Source organism: Phocoena phocoena, chromosome 5 (genome assembly GCF_963924675.1).
Source record: "Phocoena phocoena chromosome 5, mPhoPho1.1, whole genome shotgun sequence".
NCBI classification, from domain to species: Eukaryota; Metazoa; Chordata; class Mammalia; order Artiodactyla; family Phocoenidae; genus Phocoena; species Phocoena phocoena.
In genome coordinates this window covers 42,194,648-42,220,763 of record NC_089223.1, presented here as the reverse complement: position 1 = coordinate 42,220,763, position 26,116 = coordinate 42,194,648, and the positions used below count along the sequence as shown (strand labels likewise).

General features: G+C 35.3%; 1 protein-coding gene across 3 annotated transcripts in view; it reads left to right on the top strand.

The window, feature by feature from the left end:
- Nucleotides 1–21,843, top strand: part of CFAP299 (cilia and flagella associated protein 299) — a 630,144-nt gene extending 608,301 nt beyond the window's left edge. For 2 of the 3 annotated variants that reach the window (XM_065878062.1, XM_065878061.1), the window contains exons 5-6: nt 2,912–3,041; nt 21,612–21,843. In XM_065878062.1, the coding sequence (XP_065734134.1) occupies nt 2,912–3,041; nt 21,612–21,707 (226 nt within the window). In that variant the 3' untranslated portion in view covers nt 21,708–21,843. The remainder of the gene's footprint in view (nt 1–2,911; nt 3,042–21,611) is intronic. The other variant, XM_065878060.1, reaches the window with a different exon arrangement.
- The last annotated feature ends 4,273 nt before the right edge of the window (nt 21,844–26,116 follow it).

Genomic DNA, 26,116 nt, shown 5'->3' with positions numbered 1-26,116 from the left:
TAACTAAATTAATAAAGGAATTTTTTATTCAGTAATCTGTTCCCATCTTCCCCTTAAATTCTCTATAACTGAATTTTGCTCTCACCATTTTACTGCAACTGCTTTTCCTGTAATATCCTTCCAAGTGCAAATTTGATGAACTCTCTTCATGCCTTATCTAATATATGAGGCATTTGACACTATTGTCTTTCAAGTACTATTTCTTGATATATTCTCCTCTCTTCAGTTTTTGCAACAAAGTAACTCTTTCCTGGTTCTTTCTGACGCTTCAGATCACTGTTTTTTACTCTCCTTTGCTGATTCCTCTTCCTACTCAATAAAATTGATGTTCCAGATTTCATTCTTATCTCCATCTTCTCCTTTGCCCATCTCAGTCACCTCTTTGAATTTAAACACTGCTGATACTTCTAGATACATTACTCCATCTAAGAAAAGTCTCTAAGTTCAGAAATTCATCCATTATCTATTTCTTCCATTAATATGTATTTAGCATCTACCATTGTGAGGCATGGTCTGAAAAAAGGAATTGGAAATAGGGCAGTAAACAACACAAACCAAGATCCTTGCTTTCATTTTCTTAGATATTTCATAAGGATTTCAAGTTCAAGACGTCTAAAACTGAACTACACACCCCCCACCCCACCTCCTACAATCTGTTCCTTACCTTGTATTTTAGTTCCTAGTAGATAATTCCACCCACTTATGTATTCAAACCAGAAATCTGAGAGTAATCCTAGACTCTTATCTCATTGATGTCTTTCTCATAACCATTAAATCCACTTTTCAATGTCTTCTCAAATCCAGTCCCTCATCTTCATCCACAAGTACACTTCAAGATCACCTGGGCTCTGCATGTATAAAAGGGGATAGTTTTATGCCTACTTCATGGTGTTGACAATAAGGTTGATGAGATAATAGATTCACAGTACCCAACACATGGTGTGGTGCTTATTAAATAAGTGTTAGTTATCTTTATTAAATACTAATAATTATTAGCTATTAGAATTGGCATGTGAGATGAAACCTGTTTCCTTTCCCTGCCTAGTAAAACAAAAGTATTGATTAACAATCCAAATCACTTCATCAAAAGTACCACATGCTACACAAATTAACTTTTTTTGATAAAGTGTATATATATAAAATCTGCCTGTATGACTCAAGCATTTTATTGGGATTATGTATATCCATATATCTCAGAAATATATGTATGTATGTATATATATATATATATATATATATATATATATATATATATATAGTTGAGGATCATACCCATGTCCCCTATTCCAATTTGTGAATCTCCTAACTGAACAGCCAGGAGAATAGAGGTCAATTTATCTTCTTTATTATGAATTAAACTGAATTGGGGGACCCAGCTTGGGTGCATAGTCAAATTGGCTTGTAATACTTTTACCATTGGATTGAATTTATCACCAGTACTATAGGCTGCTCTCCTATCATCACCCTATTGGGCATTGAGCCTGCCATGATAAACTTCGCTCATGAAAGCTGGCTAAAGTGAGGACCTAGAAAGCCATGAATGTTTAGCTCCTTTTCTCAGTTCACTAATCAGATAGTCATTCCTGCTCTCTTGCAGAGGCTTGATTAAACAGACAGAGATGGTTGGAAAACCACTTTTCCTGACTCTGTGCCTCAGAAAAGGCAGACACTCCAATGTCTTGGCCATAGAAGGAGTAAGAGGGGAAGAGATAGAATAGTCCTCACTAATATGCACCCCCAAAGATATAAATATATGATCTATATAATCAGTTTTTTCTGAGTATTAAAAAATTTGAGGGTAAACATATTACATTTTCAGGTAGTAGCAAAAAGGTGATGCCTCAGAAAACAATGTAATTCAGAGTGAGTTTAATCAATGAAATCTACTCTTTCAAAATGAAGAAGAGGAGTAATAGAGGGAAAAACAACCCAGAAATAGGATAAGGGGGAAATGATTAAAAATAAATATTACAAATATTTGAGAGGCATACTGGGCTGGGAGCTCTACATGACTTATCTCTGTGGCTGTCATTTTAAAAGCAAACATAATATTAGAAATGTGTTAATGGGAATAAGATATGTAAAAATAAGTGTACTGAGGATACTGCCAATGAACATGACAGCATTATATTTGTTTTTGACAAGTATAAAATGAGAGATGGAAAAAAATAGAAAGTTTCCATAGACGAACCTCCAAAGAAGGGATTGAACAGGCAATGTTGAACAGTAGAAAGAACATGCATATGCTTTGAAACACACAGATCTGGGTTGAAATATTAACCCTATGATGTATTAGTTGCAGGGTGTTAACTATGCTAGTTGAACTCCCGTAGTATCCTTGCCTTGTCTGTGAAATAAGAGCAAATTCATATGGGTGTTGTTTTAGAATACATCACATCATGCCTGGCCTCTGGTAACCTCTCAAACACAAGTAGTTTTCTTACTGCCTGGGAAAACATATTATTGAAAAATAGAACCTTAAAGAAATGAATTAATTTGTTTTGAATGAAAAGAGGTGACTTAGCCTGCCTTTCCTTCCAGTAAACAGTCTCTTAATACCCTGAATACTCAATATCCTGAAGAGTCTGAACTAGAAGAAATAGCCTTAAATTGCATCAATTTTCTTCTTGACTTCCTGGGAATATGATACTGGAATAGGTCCTAGGTCCTAGAGTGTCCAAACCAGGAAATCATGCAAAACAGTCATAAATATGTATCTAAATGATTTGAAAATAACCCAGTCTAATCTTTTCTGCAAGAATTTTAATCACACTTGTGGTCTACATGGTTGTATAGACTGTGATCCTATCAATTTATTTTGAAGCTGAACTGCCCCAAATATTTTCTGAAATATATTTGTCAATTTAATTCATTATGCATATTAATTCCTAATAAATATTTATTTCTATAGTTTTTACAACTGGGACAGTCATGTTGCTGTTTGGAATTCAACTCCCAACTACCAAGTGATTGCTGATAATCCAGAAGGCTTACTTTTCAAATACAAAAGAGACAGAAAAATTCTCAACGTGGACCCTAAGGTAAGTCTGCTTTTACACTTAGGTATCTCCTTAAATTTTATTGTATCTCTACCATCATTCAAAAATTATTAAATATTTGACCTTAAGCTTTTAAATTTAGAAGTGAAAAGATAGGTGGAAACTTAGAGCATCTACTCTCCTTAAAGAAAAAAACTTCAAAACAATAAATTATCAGAAATCAACAAAGAAGAATTTGGGAGGAATTTAAATGGAACTCACATGTGCGAACACTTCTCCATGCCTGACAGCAGAATTAGGTAAGGGAGCCAGTGACAGCAAATCTGTTTGCTCTGATTCTGGGGAGTCCAGTAACTTTCTGCTCTGAAAGGGGAGATGAGTCATTTAGGGAAGAGAGACTCTCACCTCACATACGAACCTTTTTTTATGTGACTAACACTGAAAACAGTGTTGTGTTTAGTGCATTTCTGAGCATTAACTTAGAAAATACATTTGATTTAAATATTTTAAAAACATATGCCATGATATTTTGAATTTGTTCAAAGACAAATGTTTACATCTTACATATTTTCAAAGACTACATTTACATGACTTTTAATCATGATTTGTCACATAGCTGGGGGCGAAGGTTGAAACGTAAAAGTCGTATGTGCTTGGGTTGCTTTGGTGGTTTTTTTTTCTAACTTTTGGAAAACATGTTACTCACATGACAGTATCAGTCTAAAATCCAAAGTCAAGAGAAATAGTTCTTCATAGTGAAGGAATAAAATTGTGTGATATGCCTGGGGTAGGTAAAAGATGGACCGAAGGTAAAGGGGAGTCTTAATCTAAAACCTTTTCAAAAAATTTTTCAAAATAAAAAATATTTAGTTTCATATCCACTTAATGTAGTTCTTTGCTCATAAAAAGTACTTAGTAACTATGTGTTCAAAAAATGAATAAAGGAAATTTTGTAGCATGAAATAGATTTTTGTCTGAATCAGATACAGCTTCAAACACAAGAAACCCCAAGCTGGTGACTTAAAGAGAAAAGAGACTTCTTTCTCTCCCACTTGTAAGTCTATATAGTGGCTGTCCAAAGTTGGAGTGGCAGCTACACTGTCATCTGGGCCAAGGTGGCCCTCGTCCTCTTAGGCCAACATAGATCTCCAGCCAAAACAACCACCTTTTAAACAGAATGTATGGAAGAAGGTGAGTAGGTACAAAGAACATGCCCCCACTACCTTGTAAGGAAGTTTCCCCAAAGCTACCACACCCATGGTCACTTATGTTCCATGGCAAGAACTTAGTCACACGGCCATATCTTGCTACATGGAAGGCTGGGAAATGTAATCTTTATTTAGGTAGCCATATGTCCTGCTAGAAACAAGAGTTCTACAAAAGGGAGAAGAGAGGTTTGGGTAGACAACTAGCAGTTCTGTTACTAGATTGGCCTTATGGAACCCCCCACCCTTGTGCCCTAGCCTGGCTGAAGACCCCTGCCTTGACAGGGGAGCTTCTTTTCCTGTTCAGATTTGCACAGGCAATAACAAAACTGATGCTGGGATTGAAATAACACAAGCTTTATTCAATGACCAGAGAAAGGAGAAGCCGGAACTTAGTTCACAAATCAACTTCTAGTCAGGGGGTGATCAAGGCAAGATTTTTAAAGGTAGGGTTAATGACAGGGAGGCATATGCATTGGCTTTCTGGGAATAGGTGGGGTTCTTCCTGGAACTGGTTGCCACCTTCTTTTTTTCCTTCTATGGTGCGGTACTTCCTGTTATGGCCACCGGCAGGCGTGTCACTTAGCATGCTCGTGTATTACAATGAGTGTATGATGGGGCTCAAGGTCTACTGAAGACCAGGTCATCAGCCATTTTAGACTTGGCTGGTTCTAACCAGTTCTGGTGGTCTCTTGTTTTTCTCTTCTGGTGGTTTCCTGTGAGACAAAGATAACACTTCCCCACAGCTTACATTCCCTCCGGGGAGGGAGAGAGTTAGAGTTAACAACCATGGTGACAGTTTCTGACACAATGCTATCTCCTTCAAAAGAACACTACTCTTTTTTTTGTTGTTCTCAGGTTTCTCATTAGTAAGATGAGGGACTGGACCTGAACATCAGTAGGGCCATATTTATTATGAATCTATGAATAGCAGAGAAGTTTATGAGTGCATCTTCTCTCTGGTGATGCCTCTATACTCATCATAGATGGGTGTCAACATGTTATCATTTGAGGCAAATTACAGAAAACTTAATAAATAGCATTCACAGAGTCTTTTCCTTTTTGAAGGCTAAACTATGTACATAAGAAAAGATATAAATTGATTTATAGCATCATTAAGATGTATGAAACAAATTTTTGAAGCAGTTTTGAATGATATCACACAGACTTTTAGGGCTCTATTTTAACTGATACCATATACATATATCAAGAATGTATGTCATGAATTAGAGTTTTTGTCTATGTCTTTGAAGAATCATTATTAAATCCAAACTGCTGCTTGACTGGTTCAAATAACTTTAACTAAAACACGCATTTACAAAGTAATCAATCATGATCTTTCAAAGACTTAGTCTACAATCCATGAAATATAACGTCTTCCTCTTTTTTCCTGGAAGATTTTACTTATAACTCAAAAGATTCCTGATGAGTCTGAAGGAAAGTTACTTCCAAAGTCTTGGAGAATGAACAAGGATTTGGTTAATTAATGATAAAAGTAAAGAACTATTGGGTGAGACATCCAATGATATTTGGGTACTTCTATTTCTTTAAATTTTATTTTAAGCTTATCTTTTTAAAGATAAAAACTTACTGGAAAAGAATGTCGGTCTCAGCATTAATAAACAAAATTCTAGGCCTTACTTTACTATTAACTGGCTGCATGGCCTTGAGAAATTCACTTTACCTCCCTAGGCTTTACTGTTCACAACTGGAAGATGAGAGTCTATTGTTGTTGTTGTTATCATTGTTTTCTGATCTCTGGAGTCCTTCTACAGGCTCAGACCTGATTCACAGAGATTCTGACTCAACTGGGCCCAGAAGTACATATTTTCATAAGTGGCCAGTGTGATTCTGCTGTAGATTGCCATGAACCATAATTTGAAAAAGTCTTATCTATAAAAACACAATAATCTCAAGAGATCTGGTACTCTGTTCCCAAACACAAGTGTTCTCAAACAAAATATAACACATATATTTTCATTTTTATGGACTAGATATAAAAGTAGCATGTACATCACCTACCTGATTTCTTAGCTTTTTCACTCTCGTCAAAGAGCCATGATCCTTTTATATTTCATGCATCCACATAGCAGCTCTTACAGGCCTGCAGGAGAGTCAAGAAATAAGCTAATATGTCAAGTTTTTTGAACTACAAACAACGATACGAGTTACATTTTTATAATCAGTATTCTTCTTAATAATTTTGCTGACAATTCTTCCTAAGATGAACACCTTCTAATAACTCCATAGTTAAAGTGCTATAAAATGTTGTAAGAACAGCACAACTCAACTCTCCTTCAAGTACTCTGAAAATTTTATGCTTAAAATTAAAGGGGTCAAGATAAATGAAAAATGGAAACACTGGTAAACAGGATATGTTTCCTTTGTACAACACAGATGTAGACTCATTAATTCTGAAGTATGGTTCCTATGAAACATTGTTGTTTGTGAATGGTAAGAGTGGAAAAAAGAAAACTGTGCAGGTCTTAGAACAAGTAATATGAGTTCATTGGTTAATAAATTCCCAATGCAATAAGAGTTTGGTTGCACTGAAAACAGGACCACTGGCTTTAACTTCCCTGCAGCTGTATAACATCTGGAACAAATAAGGTCAGTTTCTACTTTTGAGTGAAGAATGCTTGTCTAAGTGATTCACACCCACCAAAATGTTTCCATTGTATTACCTTTAGAAGGACTGAGGGGACGCAGTTTGTACTCACTCCTCTGCACTATCTGGACAAATGAGAAAAACTAGGCATTTTTCGTTTGCTTTTAGGAAACATTAACCTGGAAGAGTTTGCTTTGAGTCTTAGCCTAACATAGGTGGTCTAAAACCTTCATGATCTACTAATAAGATGAGAGATTGTATAAAATGGTTAAAATAGGAAACATCTTCCACAGTTACACCAGCGTTTTTCTTTTCCCCTCGCCTATTTTGTTAACTAATGTGAGAACCTATCACCTGGAAAAATGTCTGGTTAATAGGTACTTAATAAATATTCATGGAACAAATGATTAAATGAATGATTCCCTCCAAACACACAAATATAATGCTATAGTAATTCAAAGTTGAGGAGTGGATTATGTCACTGATGCTTGAGGTAACAGAGATAGCTAGAAAGGGTACAGTCACACCACTCTGTATTGATCCAAGTAAGTCAGAAAATAAATTACAGGAACTTATCGGTGGAAACAGCTAGTGTTGCCATAATTGTAGGCTTTGTTGAGGTTATGCAGAAACCTTTATTTGGTATGTGCTTTCAAGTGTTCTTGTGCAGTCCCAGGAATATGTAATTTAATCTGTCTCAAATTAAGACTGTTAAATTAGAATATGTTTTTGATTTATGAACAAATTGACACAAACAGGTTAAATGACTTGCTCAAGGTCACAGAGTTCATCATTAGTAGACTCTAGCGATGCAGCTTAAACATAAATTTGAGACACCATAGGGAATGTAAAGATGAGCAAGAGTTCAACCCTTGCCCTTTAAGTACTTGAAAGATTTTTAAGGAAACAGGCATGTAAAAAATATAACTGCAACATAAGGAAGAAAGTGATATGTTGCAAAAAAGAGAAATGCTTTGGGGATTCAGTGGAAGAAGAGATGACTTTTGATCTTAGTCAGGAGCCAGTGGAAAGGAGACGGTGAGGGGACAGCATTGGGGATTATTAGGTGATTATTAATAGAGGAGGTAATCTTTTAACTGAAATTGAAGAATGATTAAGAATTGAACTCATAGAGATGGAGAAGAAGATAATGCCAGGAATGAAACTTATTAACAAAGATAAGGTTGATGAGTGTAAAACAAAGGCAAAGAAAACCTAAATAGTTCAATTTGGCTGCTGAATTCTTTTGGAGAAGGAGCAGAATGGGAATTGAGCATGGAAAGGTCATGAAAAGCCTTGAATGCAAGACTGATGAAGACCTTGGAGTAGACTTGACAGGAAATAGGGAAATATGCTCAGGCTCTTGTGCAGGGAAATAACAGGAAGAAAGTTGTGTTTTAAGGAGATTAGAGGGTGTTGATTACGACAGACTAGGGAGAAAGACTGGAGAAAATGAGAGTATAACAGTAATCCAGGTGAAGAGCAAAGAGAACCAGAATTAGGGGCCCTACCCCAGTTAGGATGTTTCTGAGTTACGTTTTTAGTATCACAACTACCTGGCCATCCAGGTAAAGACAAAACTTAGAGAATATATCAATGAAGAAAAAGTGGTTGAGGGATCTCACTTTACTCCAACACTTAGGAAAGAGAAAGAGAGTTAGTTCTAGTGCTGGATGAGTATAGAGAAAAAGGTGGATGGATGTTAGTCACCTCTTCATTCTTCCTTCCATCCTCCTGTTCCTCGTCTGATGTTTACTGAGTAACTACTGGGCGCTGTGAGGTATAAAAAGTGGACCCAAAAGGTGGGTTTCTTGCCCTAAAAAGCTTATAGGTTAATTGGTGGACGGGTGAGAACATAAAATACGCACAGAAATGGCAAGCTGGAAAGTGACCTGAGAGGAAAGAAAATGCACCAGGAATTCAAAGGAGACAGAAGTTACTTTGGACCTAAGGCATTCAAAAAAAAGTTAGTGAAAGAGATGGCATCTGAACTGGATCTTGAAGGATGAGTATGGTGAAAACATGAGGACTGGAGCAGAGGAGTATTCTGATAGGAAGGAACATCACATAAAAGGTGTGGAAGCACAGAGCATGCAGCTACATGGGAAGGGAGAGGAGCTCCTTTTGGCTCAAGAGTCATTCTCAGCATGGGCCAGACATCAGAATCACCCAGAAAGTTTTAGAAGATTTGATCTCCAAAGATTCATCCCCAAAGATTCTAGTTTAATTGGTCTGGGTGGAAGGCCTGGGCATCCATACTTTTTAAAAGCTCTCAGGTGATTCTTAACTGCAAGCAGGGTTGAGACCAAGGTACAGGAAGGGGAGAAATAGCAGAGAAGTTTTGAGAGAAAATTGAACTCCAAGAGTGGAAGCCAAATCTAATGAGTTTTTGCCATTCTGCACAGTTCAATGAAAATCTGTACCATTTGTGTTATGACTTAGAATCAAAATTTCTGAGTACAAAAATGATTAAGACATTTTGAAAGGAGGTTATTTTTCCGTTGGCTAAACTCCAATTGGTGTTCAAAAGAAAATCAATTGTATGAAAAATGTGAAATTCAGTAAGACAGAGGCTCCTTTTTGTTACTTTGTTTAGTGTCTAATAGAGTGCATTTGAATATAGTTCCCTGATAAATAGCTGATAACAAAACAAGCAAACAAACAAACAAAAATGTTAAAAGATCTTAGAGATGTGTGGTTTCTATTAGATGTAAGAAATTGAAACAAAAGACATTATTATAGCATAAACCTTTCTGGTTCACCCTGAGTGTCACAGAACTTGGACAATATGCAATGCAGACCATGCATTGATTTAGCAGGATGTATTTCTTTTCTCTTTACATATCAATACTCCTGACTATACAGCAGGCACTCCCCAACCCAGTCTCCCCTTTTTGAAAATCACAACTGTTCAAACATAAAAATGTGCTACTTTGGAATGCAAACTGTTATCACAAGAGCTCTTCATCAACATCCAGCCCACCATGGCTTGATTAGTAGCAATTTCCTTCACTTCTATATAGCATTTCCCCTTCCTCTCTCCTCACGCCAGCCAATCAGGGAACACTAAGCTCCACCCCCTAGAGGTTCAAACTGCATAGGTCTGTGGCAAGGCCCAGGAATTTGTATTTTTTTAATATTTTATTTTATTAGAGTATAGTTGATTTACAATGTTGTGTTAGTTTCAGGTGTATAGCAAAGTGATTCAGTTCTACATTTTTTTTTTTTCTTTTTCAGATTCTTTTCCCATATAGGTCATTACAAAACATTGAGTATAGTTCCCTTTGTTAATACAGTAGGTCCTTGTTGTTTCTCTGTTTTGTTTGTAGTAGTGTGTATATGTTACTCCCAAACTCCTTATTTATGCCCCACCTTACCTGTCCCCTTTGGTAACCATAAGTTTGTTTTCTATGCCTGTGAGTCTATTTCTGTTTTTTAAATAAGTACATTTGTATCATTTTTTTAGATTCCAGATATAAATGATATTATATGATATTTGTCTTCTGTCTGACTTATTTCACTTAGTATGATAATCTCTAAGTTCATCTGTGTTGCAGCAAATGGCAATATTTCATTCTTTTTTATGGCTGAATAGTATTCCATTGTATATACATACCACATCTTCTTTATCCATTCATCAGCCAGTGAATATTTAGGTTGCTTCCATGTCTTGACTATTGTAAACGGTGCTGCGGTGAACATTGGGGTGCATATGTCTTTTTGAATTATGGTTTTCTCCAGATATATGCCCAAGAGTATTTTTAAATGTCTCCTCAGGTGAGCTTAAAGATTAGCTGGATTTGATATATACTGCTTTTCATAGTGATATATCATTAGCTATTGTTTCACCTTACCATATGTCCATAAGGTAATCAAATTTCATTCCTCTAAAACACCTTTTAAGTCAACAGTATTAATTTTAAGTAGTCTAAATTACACATTCCTGAGACTGCACACACTGACTACAAAGTACAAACCGTACAGCAAAGGCTTCTGGATAACCTCCACAGTAATATGAATGACCGCAGTAGATGCTTCCACTGATAAATCGCCGCTATTTTTCCTTACTTACTTGGATCATTATAGAATAAGGGTGATGGTACTCATTCTTGCTGTCATGGCCTCATCAAGAATCATTTTGTCAGGTAGGTTTGCCCAGAGGCTTATATGAAACATACACGACAGAGACTTATAAAGCATAAACTGAAACGTAGGGCAGAAACCCTTTCTGGTCTCTAGTGCTAGCATATGGCAGGTGCTTAGTAAACATCTGTGGAATGAATAAACTGAATATTAAATATTTGCTAAAGAAATGAATAGGAGGGCCAAAAATATCCTGGAAACATTTGAGGTTAACTTTAAACTATTTTAGGATCTTAGACATTTGAAACATATGTAGAGTTAATGCTATTTTTAAAGAGTTGAAAATTGCCAGAGTAATCGACTCTGGTGCTTTTCTGTCCTTGGTAGGTGAGTTAACCCTGGGGGTCCTTTGCTGAACTTTGGAGTGCTGATTCTAGGTGTCCAGGGCAATGGCGCTGTGTTAGGTTCTTGGTATTTTATTATTTTTTAAAATGAATGTATAGTCATTATTGCATATGATACAGATGCAAAAAGACACAAAAAATCAAAAAGCCACATTTTACTTTCTTTTTCTATGAGCAAAACAATATCTAGGTGAACAACGTTTAAAATTAAAAATAACTTCTACTAATGAAAACATATGTTTTTGTTTTGGGCGGTTTTGCTTGTTTGCTGAATTTAGAGGACGATTCCAGCAATACCTCCTCACAGCTCCTCTCTCGTCTGTTCTGCAACCCCCCACCCAAACACTTGCTACTATTAGTAGGAAAGGTGTTAATTGCCTCCTAATTCTGCCTCCCAGTTCATTGACTATGTTAAAATCATCTGGAGCCTGTCACAGGCTGAAATTTCTCTTCTCAAAATGGTGGCCCTGGGCTTCCCTGGTGGCGCAGTGGTTGAGAGTCCGCCTGCCGATGCAGGGGACATGGGTTCGTGCCCCGTTCCAGGAAGATCCCACATGCCGCGGAGCAGCTAGGACTGTGAGCCATGGCCGCTGGGCCTGTGCGTCCGGAGCCTGTGCTCCGCAACGGGAGAGGCCACAACAGTGAGAGGCCCGCATACTGCAAAAAAAAAAAAAAAAAAAAAAAAAATGGTGGCCCATAACATTCCTACATCCTTTCCGCAGATGGTTCGAATTTATTCTCTTGAAGCTCCACCCTCACTGAAGGTCCTCAGTTTTAGTCTGTCTTTTTACAGGGCCAAGGTATATTTCCTATTGGATAGTTTTAAAAAGAACCCATATTGACTACAATAGGTTTAAGAGAAGCTATGATTTCTTCAAAGTCTCCAACAGCGTTCCCTCAACTCCACGCAAACTTGAATTAATGGGGCAAGGGATACTTACTGAATCACCAGCACCACTTTTTTGGCTCCTGGATTTTCCTCAGAGAGCTCTTGTAAAAGTTGCTTTTTAACAGTGGCACAGTCACAGTTATTAAGTAAAGCGGAGGCCTTGCCAACTTTCTGGTTTTGCTGCCCAAATGATTGAATGTTTGGTTGATTATAGCCCTAAAACACCCACATACTAAGAAGCTTTTAAACATTTTCTCCCCTGGGCAATCACCTGGTATACCTGAACTGAAAGTCCACCACATATAAATTAAGTATTTACTCAACTAACTGCTAAAATCAATGGCATTGAGGAATACATTAAAAATTACACAACAGAGCTTGGCTTTTATGAATTAAAACTCCTAAAGCTTAAATGTGATGACCTCTTCTCAACCTGGAAAACTGATTTTAATTTTTATGCAACAACCCCTAGAGATGAGCACATTGTTGTTAAGTGTCCAATATATGAACTCATATATAAGGTGTAGCACAGAAAAGGTGAGCTGGAGGAAAGAAAAAAATTAAATATATAATTTTAAATTTTATATATATATATATATATATCAATGCTTAGTAATGAAAGTATGAATGATAACCCTTCACTGTCCAAGTTGAATATCTGCTGTGAAAAGAAAAGTACATATTTCAATAAAACATACATGACAAAGGAAAATTGTTGTTTTAAGCCTCCGACTAGGAAAGCCTAATCAAACATTATGCCAATGGTAAAACAGGCCAAAACAGAAATGAGAATGGAGAAATTTGAGGAAGAGAGCTTTAGCCCCAATTCATGCTCACTTTTTTGCAAAATTTGTCACAAATCAGGACAAGGAAGGAAAGAGTGGAAGGTTAGTTTCTTGGCTAAATGAAAGGTTTAAATAAGAACAAAATAATTGTTTCCTTCATGATTTCAAAGACTGATAACTAATGATAGAGAAGCAGGCACCAGAAACACAGAGTCAGGCGTGGAGTCATTGTTGGTGCAAGACCACAGTTAATGGATCATTTCTAATTCAAAGAGAGCATGATTTCTTCTGGGTCTCAACAGCTGAACACATAGTCAGCTCCCTAACGATTCACCACCCCAGCAAATGCTTACAGTTTCTGAGTCACTAAAATCCTAAAGCAGGTTGAGGGATATTGAAATATATTGGAACATGGAACACACTAGCATGAATAGTGATCAAGTCCATTGGCAAGAGAGAAAAATCTCATGTTGATAACTTCTAAATGGTTAATGCTGCTTGGGATGTCTTCAGCATAAATATTGGTGGCCTCAGTGATACACATAGCCTCAAATAACTGAAGCAAGAGTAAAAAACACAATGAAACAAACAAACAAATGGCAGCCCCAACTTGGTAACCCAGAACACTGCCTTAACAAGCACGTGAAGCTGCTCTCCAGAGAATAGGTTCTTAACCTTTTGGGAAACACAACTTATTTTAACAATCCAGTACATTTTATGGATTTGCTCAGAAAAGAAAATGCACACATGGGGCCACACACAGAGTAATATAATAATATTTTAGGATATTCACAAGACCTGTCTAAGTCTCTTAATGAATTTCACTTGAGAACTGAAGACCTAAGGGCTCCCCAAAATGCCTGGGATCAATTGAAAGGGGCTAGAAGAATAACAGGACAAGTGGGAAAGTGTGGGGTATAACCACCAGGACTCAGGCAGGGAAAAGCTGTTTAAGAGGGGCAATAGGTAAAATGAGTTGGAGTTAAATAGAACTTATCCGCTTCGTGATTAAGGCAAATTACTTAACCCCTTCGGAGCACTTCTCTACCTCGGTTTTCTCATCTGTTAAATCTGTAAAAAACAACCATTTTACACAAGGCTCTTGTGCTGATTAAATGAGAGAACGTGTTTAATGTGCTATTGAATAGGTGCTCTGTGAATAGATATTGTTTCCTGGTGGTGTATCAACTTAGAAAAAAATGAAAGTTCTAAAAGAATTTCATTTTTTTATTGGAATAGTTAAAAACTGGATATAATCCATATGTCCATGACTGGGCAATGATTAAATAAATTATGATACATCATCACAGTGAAATAGTATGAAGCAGCTTTAAAAATGAGTTAAAGCTATACTTATTGAAGTTGATGTGCTAGTATGGATAGATGTTTATTTACACTATTAAATGGAAAAAGCAAGCTGTAAAACAATATTCTACCCTGTAAAGTACTCATCATTTATATAAGAATTTCCCACTGATGGACATTTAGGTTGGTTTCTGTTTTTCTCCCTAAGTTTAAATAACAACTCTCTATAACCAAGCTTCTGATTTTTTTCTTTAAGATGGACTCCTAAAAAGGAAATTGCTTAGTCAAAAGATACATACGTTGTAAAGCTTTAGAGAGATATTGTCAAATCACTTGGCAGTTAACCCATATCAATTTACAATTACACCTGAACTGTTTAAGACTGCCCCCAAACCATGCTCTATTTGTTTTGCATACTTTTGAAGCTTTGTTAATTTTATAGTTCAGATTAATTAAGGGTCACTTTGATTTTCATTTTCAATTATTATCAGGGATGAACATTTCTTTCACGTGCATGTTAGTATATTGCCCTCTACACACTTTTCTATGGAGTTTTAGTAGGGTTTTTTTTTTTTTTCATTAAATTTAAAGTATGAAAGGTAGAAAATCTTTGGCTTTCGTATTTCTTCGTTACACATTCCAATTTAGATATCTATCTTTTCACATTTATAATATTTTTGGCATACAAATTTTAAATTTTATATAGTCCAAACTATTGATTCCCCTTTCTGATTTCTTCCCATGTTTCTATGTTTAAAAAGATTCCCATACTAAGAATGGGCAAGTACTTAATGATATTTTCTTGTAGATTGGTTTATGGTTTCCTTTATACATTTAAATCTATAACTTTTCTCAGATTTTGTAGAGTAAGGTTAGGGTCTTTTTACTTTGTTTGGTCAATTATTCTTTTTCAGCAATTTATAACCAATGATCTTATCCCAGTGTCTTGTTTTACCCATATTTTATATTTGGCTTGGAGTCCCCATCTCTCCTGGGACCTAGTAGTGACTTCAGGCAGAAGTCTTTTAGCAAGTCCTTACAGTGCTGTGAACTTGGAGTCAGAGTTTTCTAAGTGCAGAATTTTCTCAACCAACTGCATTGTTCATTGTTGTTGTTGTTGTATATGTGAGATTATTTCTAGCATTCTTGTTATCTATCATTAAGGATATAGATATAAAATGAGCATGTATCAAAGATTTTTAACTCATTAAGTAATGAGGAACTGGTAGATGTTACTATTGATTCCAAGAAGAATTCAGAGCAGAGACATATAAAGGGAAAAAGAAATTTTGAAATGAATTTACAACTAGATGCAAAACTGGTCTATCAAAATCAGTGCAAAACTTAGTTGCAGTCCATCAAACACAACTGCTTTGCATTTATACAGACAAGAAGTATTTGCATTATTATCAGATTTCTACAACTTACAGAGTTGTAATATCAATCAAAGATGAGAAAACCTAAATTAGTGAGTAGTCAAGATAGTCACCATTTGTTTTTTGCCCTTCCACAGTCTCTCACAATTTTTCCTGACAGTCTCCTCCCCTCTTTTTATCATAATAATTTCAAAGAAAGATTATTCTTATAAAATAAAGCTGGTCTCATTAGAGTTGGCTGATTTTTTACATAGGTGAAGTAAAAATTTTATTTACCATATTGGACACCTTAAGTTGCCCATGTAAACCCTAAATCCATACAATTTTGAACAAATACTAAATTAAACTGTGCTAGGAAATTTTCATAAGAACTCTCAAATTGAATTTTTAAAAACCTCTATTATTTGTTGACCTGAGGCTAGGAAACCAAGCCCAAGGAATGCTCAAGTTAGTTACACAGAATATATAATATTCTTGGACTTTTTAAGTCAAGAAATAGGCCAGAGCTTCGTAGACATTGCTTCCATAAATAAAGTCAAACTTAATCCCTGAAAAGAGTGGCTGTTTCTACCTGATTAAATAAGCATTATTTTCAAGTATGACATTCTAGTCAAGGCCCTGATTTTATAATTTGTACAATTATATTATGTACAATTATAGATGACAGAGCATTGTTGAACCTATGCAAATAACTAAATGGCCGTGGAAAGTAAGGAGACTTAATATAAATTTCTGAATCTTGGAAGAGAAGTGGGAATCAGGTATCATTTAAAAATGTTTCACTTCAGTTTACAAAAGCAGACTTTACTAAATTGCAATGGGTTACATATTGCTTAACAAGAGAGAGATAGGGTAGTTCTTATATATCTGAAAATAGAAGCTTAAAAGAATATCAAATATATTCCAGACAAATAGCCACAATATAATTTCTCTTATTAGTTCGTTCAGTCTTATTATAATTGATTCCTGCTCCACTGGATATTTGGTTAGCTGTTCTATGCAGTCCTCTCGTTTGGCCAAAACAGGACCTGGAAATCGGCGGTGCAGTTTGGAAGTTGTCTAATCTATGTCAGCTCAGCTTTGAAGTGTCAATAATTGAAGTACCTGGTATAGTTCTTTTTTACAATATTCTGACACTTTTCTTCTTAGTTGAAGACACAGATTCTCACCTGTAACTATAAGAGAGACTTCAAGGAAGCATCAGAGTAAAACAATACCATCTGTAGGTGATAGGGACTTAAAATGGCTGAGTGATTTATTACTAATAATTTTCAAATGTGAACAGTCTGATGAGGGTTCATAATAAGAATAATGCAGAAAACAAAATGGTTAGTGCTTTCTGTGGTGTGCAAAACAAAGATGATAAAGCCATTCCCTGCCCCCCACAAAAAAAATATGACAAACCATCTAAGGATAATGATTAACTTTATTTTAAAAGAAGTTTGTGAGTGCTGTACTTGATTCGGAAAAATAGATGAAAATAATTTTATAGAGGAAGAACTATTGAGATATGACGTAAAATAATCCTGAGATATAATTGTTTATAACAGGAACATCAAGTAAGAGGTTCAGTAAGTCTGCAGTAAGACCTAAACATTTGTATCTTTAAAAACAAGAGCTGAAATTATGACAGATAACATTATACTACTGTTGTCTAATATCATCAGGCTCAGTGCCACAAGAACTCTGCTAAATACAACAAAACCTGATGGAAATATTCCTAAGAGTTGCAATCAGTGTTTTCCCTGAGGGTAAAGCCATATTATAAGACAAGAAGGGCAATGACATAACTCCAGGGACTTCCCAAAAAGCACACAAAATATCTGAAATATTTATGTTAATAACATTATACCTATACAAATCTAACCTTGGCAAGGCTGAGCACCTCTTCTGGTTTAACAACTCTTCCCACAGAAAAATCTAATTCTTTCTGGCACCTCTTTTCAAAGGTGAAAAAATAAATCTTTGTGATTTTTCCAGGGGCCCTCTGGGAAATCGCAAATATAGCTTCTGGTGTAAAATATATCTGGAAGGTTTTATTTAATTTTTCTATACTTAGGATCCAATTATGGAAAGTCAAAAATCAGGAAAAAAATTATCAGAAGATATTTGGACACTTGATTAAGATAGGATCAGGGTGCTACAAAAAATAATACTGAGTTAACTAATTAAACATTTAAGACAATAAAACATTTAAAAATAAACATTACATTAACATGATTGTAAAGAACCTTTGCTCTTTATAAGTGAGAAATTTTTGTTCTTTGTTTTCTTTTATTTGTTTCTTATTTTTTTCTTTCTTAAACAATCAAGGATGTAATAAATTCATCATAAAGCACAGAAAATTATTCTTGTAAGACACAATTTGCTACCTAGACAGATTACACAGAAGGTATAAAAAAAAAAAAAGAAAAGAAAAGACTTTCATATAGTAGGCAAAGGAATTAGCCAGTAATCAAGTCCATCAAGACAGGGCAAACTTAACTAAAATTTTAGCACATTTCATCACTTCTATTCAGACTCAAGTACTATAAACCAAGGAAAGGAAAATTTACTTCCAAATTTTGTCCTTCATTTTGCTTTTTCATATCACAGCAATTCTCAGGAGATCCATGAACTCAAAATAATTTTTATATTAATAGTAAGATGTTATTTCTGTTAACATTTCAATTATATTCATCATAGCTATAATCAAATGAATCAGTATTTTAAATTTGCTCAATTTCCACTTCCAGTATGGTAAATATTGACAGTTATAATCCACATAAAATTTCTTTGTGGTCTTCAGTAAGTCCCAAGATTTTACAGAGGTTCTGAGATAGAACAAAAGAGAAAAAAAGAAAAGCCTGAAAAGCACTACTATATATACATTATATAGTTATATTTAATATATACTGTGTATAATTATAACGGTGTATAGCAGTGATTTTTTTTTAAGATTTAATTTTATTTATTTTTGGCTACGTTGGGTCTTCGTTGCTGCGTGCGGCCTTTCTCTAGTTGCGTCAAGCAGGGGCTACTCTTCGTTGCCGTGCGCAGGCTTCTCCTTGTGGTGGCTTCTCTTGTTGCAGAGCACAGTTTTCAGTAGTTGTGGTACGTACGTGGGCTCAGTAGTTGTGGCTTGCGGGCTCTAGAGCACAGGCTCAGTAGTTGTAGTGTACGGGCTTAGCTGTTCTGCGGCATGTGGGATCTTCCCGGACCAAGGATCAAACCCATGTCCCCTGCATTGGCAGGCAGATTCTTACCCACTGCGCCACCAGGGAAGTTCCTATAATAGTGACTTTATATATATAAACATATATAAATTATAAATATATAAAAATTATATAAATTATATTTATAAATATATAAATTATAAATATATAAATGTATGTTATATATAAATGTGTTATATGTGTATATAGATATGTATAATTACTACTATATACTGTTATAAAGCCTCCACTATAGGATATAACTACTTTCTCTTTGAAACACAAAAGCAAAGAGACAGTGGTATTAGTCTGTCCCTATTGCTTATGATGTAGTCTCAACCATTCATATTAATTGTGATTTTTAACCAAAGTAACTTCTATTTTATAAAGAAAACTAGAGATGGATAACTAAGTACTGTCTCTTTCCCAAAAGCATTTTAATAGACAAGCAAAGTTTATATTACATCTTTGTACAGCCGCACACAGATCTTTTTAAAGAGACAAAATGAACAGTTCATTAACATGACCCAAGATAGGAACTTTCCATTGGATATAAGCAAAGTATATAAACTTAAAATTATTCCTAATAATTAGGCATCAAATTTTCAGTATTCTATCATAATTAGAAACTATCTGGATATCATATGAATATTCATTATGTAATTCAACCTAACAGACGTCTAAGTTTTTATATTACTTAAAGATCTGGGGAATTATGTTCAAGCTGACATAGTAAAAAACAAAATTACTGTTGACATGAAGTTGTCAGAAAAATGATTTGATTTTGTTGAATACAGACTTACATTTCTCATTATCTTAAAGATTGTGTCGGAGTAACGTTAGCTTATTTGACCAGTATATCTCAATAAGTTAAAAAAAGGTAAACCCAAGTACAGTAGAATAAAATGTATATGCTTATGTTATACCTAACATTGATAAATCAGAGGACAAGCTGTTTGCATTAAACCAAAATTATTACAGTAGTCTGATTTACCAAATATTTATCTCAATTTTATGACCTTAAGTTGTTTAAACATTTCTGTGAGAATAACTTTTTAAGGATAGCACATTTAAAGTATCCAAACTTTAATATCCATATTTTCCTGGAAGTTTATAAATATTTGACTTACATAAGAACTTAGTTGTATAAGAACTCTATAGGCCAATCAGAATAGAGTTTCTTTAATTTAGGAGACTTTTAAATCTAATTTATGAATTCCTCCAGAGATAGGAAAATATTATATACTCACACATAAAGATGTAAAGGCCTTTCTGAATTCTAAGCATATATACACAGAGACATGTAGGGAACGTACAGCTTCAAATCTAAACATTAGCCACAGTTCAAAAGTAAATGCAAAGAAGTTACCAGTCCATATATCAAAGAGTTTTCCTCTTTTCTGATGCACATGGGATTCTTAATTTCTTCAAAGTAGACAAGTAAACAAATAAAGAAAAACTGCTAACAAATCAGATTCTCTGTTATCTCTCCCTCAAGAAAGAATAAATCTCGGTGGTCTATTAATCTATTTACAGAGATCACTAAGGTTAAGACGTAAAATCAAATTTCGAATCATTGTTGTCACCAATGGGGAATAATTTATTCATTGTAAAAGTTCCGAAAACACAAACAAAACGCAAAAATAGCAAAAAGAAAAATATGTAAAATTAATTTCCAAATTGGTACAAAGCAGGTCCCAATACAGGGCAATAATCAATTGCATGCCACTGGGCACAATTAATTTGCATCTTTGTAGACAAGAATATATTGCATTATTATCAGTTTTCTCCAACTTAAAGATTTGTAAAATGGCACAAAAACGTGGACGGGTAAGCCGCTTGAGACACCCACTCTTTTTGTTTTACCCATTTCAAAATCTTTACAATTTTACAAACTCTATTTAACCAAAGATGGGTCAAATATATTCTTTCTCACTAGTGTAAGAAAATGAATACTATGGGGAAAAGACAATATCAAAGCTTCTCTCTAGTCCCAGATCTAAATTTCTTATCATCTCTTCCTACAAGAGAAAGAGAGAGAGCGAGTAACATCATTCTTTTGTACTTCAAATATAGAAAAGGCCCAATGACTAATATTTTGCAATTGTAGATATTGTCTGACTCGTTTAGCATCTGTTTTCTCTTACCAGTACCACATTAGTGAACACTTGCCCCCATAGGCATTCCCTAGGAGCCTGTAAGCATGACAGACTATCGTGAATAAAGGCAAAAGGACCAAACCTTTTTTCACAGATTACAATACAAAGGGGAAAAAAAGTAGATCAAATAGTTTTTAAACTGATAAGAAATTTTTTATGAAAACCACCAGGGACAGGTAGTTAGTTCCACTAGTCTGAACCAGTTCCAAACTTGAGACATTTTTATTTGACAAACTTGAAATCAAGATAGCATTCTTTTTGACTTATTACCCTGCAATCACATGTGTTTACAAAACCCTCCCCTGGGAACTTTGCAGAGTTAGTGACCCATGGGGTTCAGCAGAGTCTAGACAAGCATGAACCTGGGGAACACTGCTTTGATCCTAGATATTTTCAGTAATGTCACAACCCAGGGCCTCAAAGCTCCTGATTGGAATTATTACCGCTCCTGAGAAAAAGAATCTGGGGGGAAACACAAACATATCTCCATGGCCACAGCCTTCTTAGTTCTGTTTGCTACAACATTGAAGCACGAAGAAAATTCATTTAATGCTAATTATTTACATGGACTGGACTGATTAACGATATGATTTATGTATTTTAGGCTCAACCAGGTGACAACTCTACTAGAACCCCTATCCAGACAGAGCTCTACATACAAGCTGTCATTTTTGACCACGTTTCCAGAAGAAAGACTTAACTACCAACATGTTAGATGGGTTCCTAATGGTTTGCTAAATTTAAATGACTCCTATAACCAGAAGCAAATTAGAATAATAAATGAGTCCTGTAGCTATAAGGCAAATCAGAATAATAAAAGTTGATAAAGAAATTAGGAAGAAAATCATGATCTTGACTATCTGTTTTGTGGTACAAATAACTTCTTAATCTGATTTGAGGTTTTTCTAAATTTTTTTCCCCCTAAACACTGAAGCTGATTGCAATAGTTCATGGGAGAAAATCTTGTTGCTCTTTCAAAGATATAGTAATTAGTGACTTCTTTTATACCTCAGATTTTCCACATGTTTCCAAATGTTCCAAAAATGTTCTGGGTCCTACTATCGCCAAATACAGCAGGCCAAGCCTTATACCACATGGCAGTGCTAGCTCCCGAAATCACTGGAAGACAGGCATAAGGAAATATAAATACAAGGTTTTTAGTAGCACTACATGAGTAAATATAATCTGAAATATCCCATGAGATGATGTATAAAATGATTGAAGTGTTTGATATGTTTATGTGCCTGGACAATATGAACCCCATGACAATAAAGCTGAGAAAATGAAATCTAAAGGAAACCAGAAGATTTTAGGGGAATAAGGACCTCAGAAGAGTGAAGAACATGTTTTCCTAATATACCGCTGCAGGTGACTTTTGTGCAGAAAAGATGTTCAGAGGCCATTTGTGATTTAAGATTCATATTTGGCTCTTCCTCTTCTCCTTCCCATTGTCCTTCTTCCCTTTCTAAACAATCCAGTTCTAAAGCAATTAGGTGGAGCCAAGCAAGGTAGAAGTCTGCTCAGTGGGTATGGGGGTGGGAGATCCTGGAGCAGGAATTCCCCAGTTGCAATGGGGTGACAAGGCTGTATTCATGGTGGAGGTGATGGTCTGGCACGAGGTGTCAGATCTCAGTCTAGGTGAGTAGAGTGGTGCTAAATTAGAATTGGATATATTGGTGTGATCTCATCATTTTCAATATATACAACAGGTACAGAATATATGTTAATGTGTGTATGTCTGCATATTCCAATGCTCCATCCACTGAGAGGGCCTTGGAGCAGCAGCACCCAATATCAGTGAGCACAGCACACCTAGCACCCAGATCTTAGTTTCTTAACACCATTTTCTGCCAAAGGGAAGAAGGGATCCTTAGAAAAATGACTGATTCCAGGGCTGAGGCAGGGAAAATAAAAGAGTCTGGAATCTCTGTGCCAGAAAGCAAAGCAGTTCTGGAAAAATGAAGGGGACTTATCAAAAGGACACAGAATCCACCTTGAAAGTGTTCCCACTGGCCAAATCTGGGACAGTTTGAGCATCAAAATAAATAGTGATAACAACAGGCATAAAATAGGAAACCATGAGTCTATACTGATCCATGTAAATGAGTAATTGATGAGGAATGGGATATTTACATAGTATCTCACATAAAATACTTATTAATTACAGAGGGAAAAATGGAAAAGCCTGAAAGACACCACTTTCATAAGTGATCAAAGAGAATATGATTAGTAATGAGGTGAACTGAATTTGTTCCCCACCGAAGAAGATGCAACAGAGGAACTCAGCATCCCTTTTGTAATAATCCTGCCGAAGTTGCATAATCTGAATCTAATCAAGAGAAAACACAAACCCAAATCCAAGGACATTAAACAAAATAACTGGCTTGACGTCTTCAAAAGTGTCAAAATCATCAAAGTAGAAGACTGAGAAATTGTCCCAGATTGAGTGAGACTAGAGAGACATGATAATCAAATGCAACACAAGACTCTGAGTTCCATTCGTACCGTATAAAGGGAATTTGGGGACAACTGGTGAAAATTGAATGATTTCTGAAGATTAGATGGTAGTAATATAAAAATGTTTATGTCCTGATTTTGATGATTATGTTGTGGTTATATTAGAAAATGTCCTTGATCGTAAGAAATTACACTAAAGCATTTGGAAGTCAAAGGGCATCATGTCAGCAAATATTTATAAAATTTTATGGGGAAAAATTATTTGTGCTGTACTTGCAGCTTTTCTGTAAGTCTGAGATTGTTTTTGAAATAAAATAATTTGATTTATTATATTTATCAGTTCAAAACTCTACTTATACTTTAAGTATGTATACAAATTAGTTTGTTCTATCTATAGATTTGATGAAATTTTAGCAATCATTTTTATTTCTTCCATAGTTCAGTTAACTAAATTCCTTTAAACATTTTAAATTTTATTTATGAACTTCATTACATTCAATTTTCTAATGAATTCAAATTTCCAAGTAACAAATAAGCTTTCATACACATTTAAATAGCTGTCATAAATTTAATAAATTAAAATTGTAATAATTCATGTTCTCTTAAAGTTTAAATATAGTTCACAAATTTATAAAATTTCAATTTAAAATAGTCTGAATTAACTATTCAAATATCACATTTTATTTTATTTTTAAATAAAAGTAACTTCTATCAAGATTTAAATTTCTCTTAATCCCTTTTTTCTAGGAGCTACCTCTCAGCTGATCTAATTTAGATATTTTCTCTTTTTTTTAATTGAAGTATAGTTGATTTGCAATGTTACATTAGTTTCAGGTGTACAGCAAAGTGATTCAGTTATATATACTTTTCATATTATTTTCCATTATAGGTTATTACAATATATTGAATATAATTCCCTGTGCTATACAGTAAATCCTATTGCTGATCTATTTCATGTATAGTAGTTTGCATCTGTTAATCCCATACTCCTAATTTATCCCTCCCCTCCCCATTTCTTTCCCCTTTGTAACCATAAACAGTAAGTCCCCTACATACAAACCTTCAAGTTGCAAACTTTCAAAGATGTGGAAGTACGTTCACATCTCCAATCACGTAAGTTAGTTCACGTGTCTGGTGTACATTGTCATATGTGTGCATCCTCTACAAGTGGTTGCGCTTTTGTGTACTTTACTGTACAGTACTGTATAGAGTACAGTGGTACAGTATCTTTATTTCAAGCCCAGGATGTCCAGAAGCAAACGTAAAAGCAGCGATGATGTAGCTGGTACTGCTAAGAAACGCCAAGCGATAACAATGGAACTTGCTGTGCATAGCAAGGAAGAAGAGAGACAAGAGGAAGAAGTAACTGAAGAACTGAAGAGATTCACAACACAACAAATGGCTAGGGGATTTTCTTCATTTGAGGAGGCACTGTTAGTTTTTGAGGCACAGGACCCGAAAGTAGAATGGTACACAAAGGTTGAAGCAATGCAACCTTCTGCAAAGTTCAGAATGCAATCCAGTGCTACCATGTCATCTATGATGAGAAAAAAAGAGCCACTATCCAGACATCACTGGGTCATTTTTTCAAGAGAGTAGCAAGAATAGAATCCAGCAAGGAACCAGAACCTGTGCCATCAACATCAGGCATGAGTGAAATTGCAGCTTGCCCTCCGTCTCCTGTTGCTGAAGATCCTTCAGCTCTACCATCTCCCACCTCCTCCCCCTCGTCCAGTCAGTAACTCTTCTTGCCTGTTCACTCTATGCCAGCCCCTGGATGCCAGCTGTTATACCGTACTACTGTACTTTTCAAGGTACTGTGCTGTGAGATTTAAAATGTTTTCTTTATTTTTTGTGTTTGTTTGCTTTTTATGTATTATTTGTATGAAAAGTATTGTAAACCTATTACAGTACAGTACTATATAGCCAGTTGTGTCGGTTGGGTACCTAGACTAACTTTGTTGGACTTAAAAACGCACTCTCGGAACGGAACTTGTTCTTGTGTAGGGGACTTAACTGAATTTGTTTTCTATGTCTGTGAGTCTGTTTCTGTTTTGTAAACATTTTAAACTGGAAAAATAATGCTTACCTATTAAATACTCTATCCTCTAATATGCCAGTGTTTCTTAAATGTTTTAACTATTTTAAATATTTTTAAGTGTAGGTATTTCAAATATTTAAAATACTTTGTATATTTACAGATTATTCTTAAAGTTTAGTCCCATGGTTTAAGACACAAAAATTAATTATGTCATCACAAGTAATTTTTACTTTACCTTCTGAACTGAATTTAATGATAGTAAATACTGAACAGAGATTTGAGTTAGGTTATGGGATGTTTTTGTTTGCTAGGGCTGCCATAACAAAATACCACAGACTGGGTGGCTTAAACAACAGAAATTTATGTTCTGACACTTCTGGAGACTATAAGTCCAAGATCAAGTTATCAACAAGTTTGGTTTCTTCTGAGGCCTCTCTCCTTGGCTTGCAGACAGCATGCTTCTTGCTGTTCTTTGCATGGTCTTTCCTCTGTGCAGGTGTCCCTGGTGTCTCTCCATGTGTCAAAGTTTCTTATTCTTGTGAGAACAACAGTCAGATTGGATTAGAATCCACCATAATGACGTCATTTTAACTCAGTTACCTCTTTACACA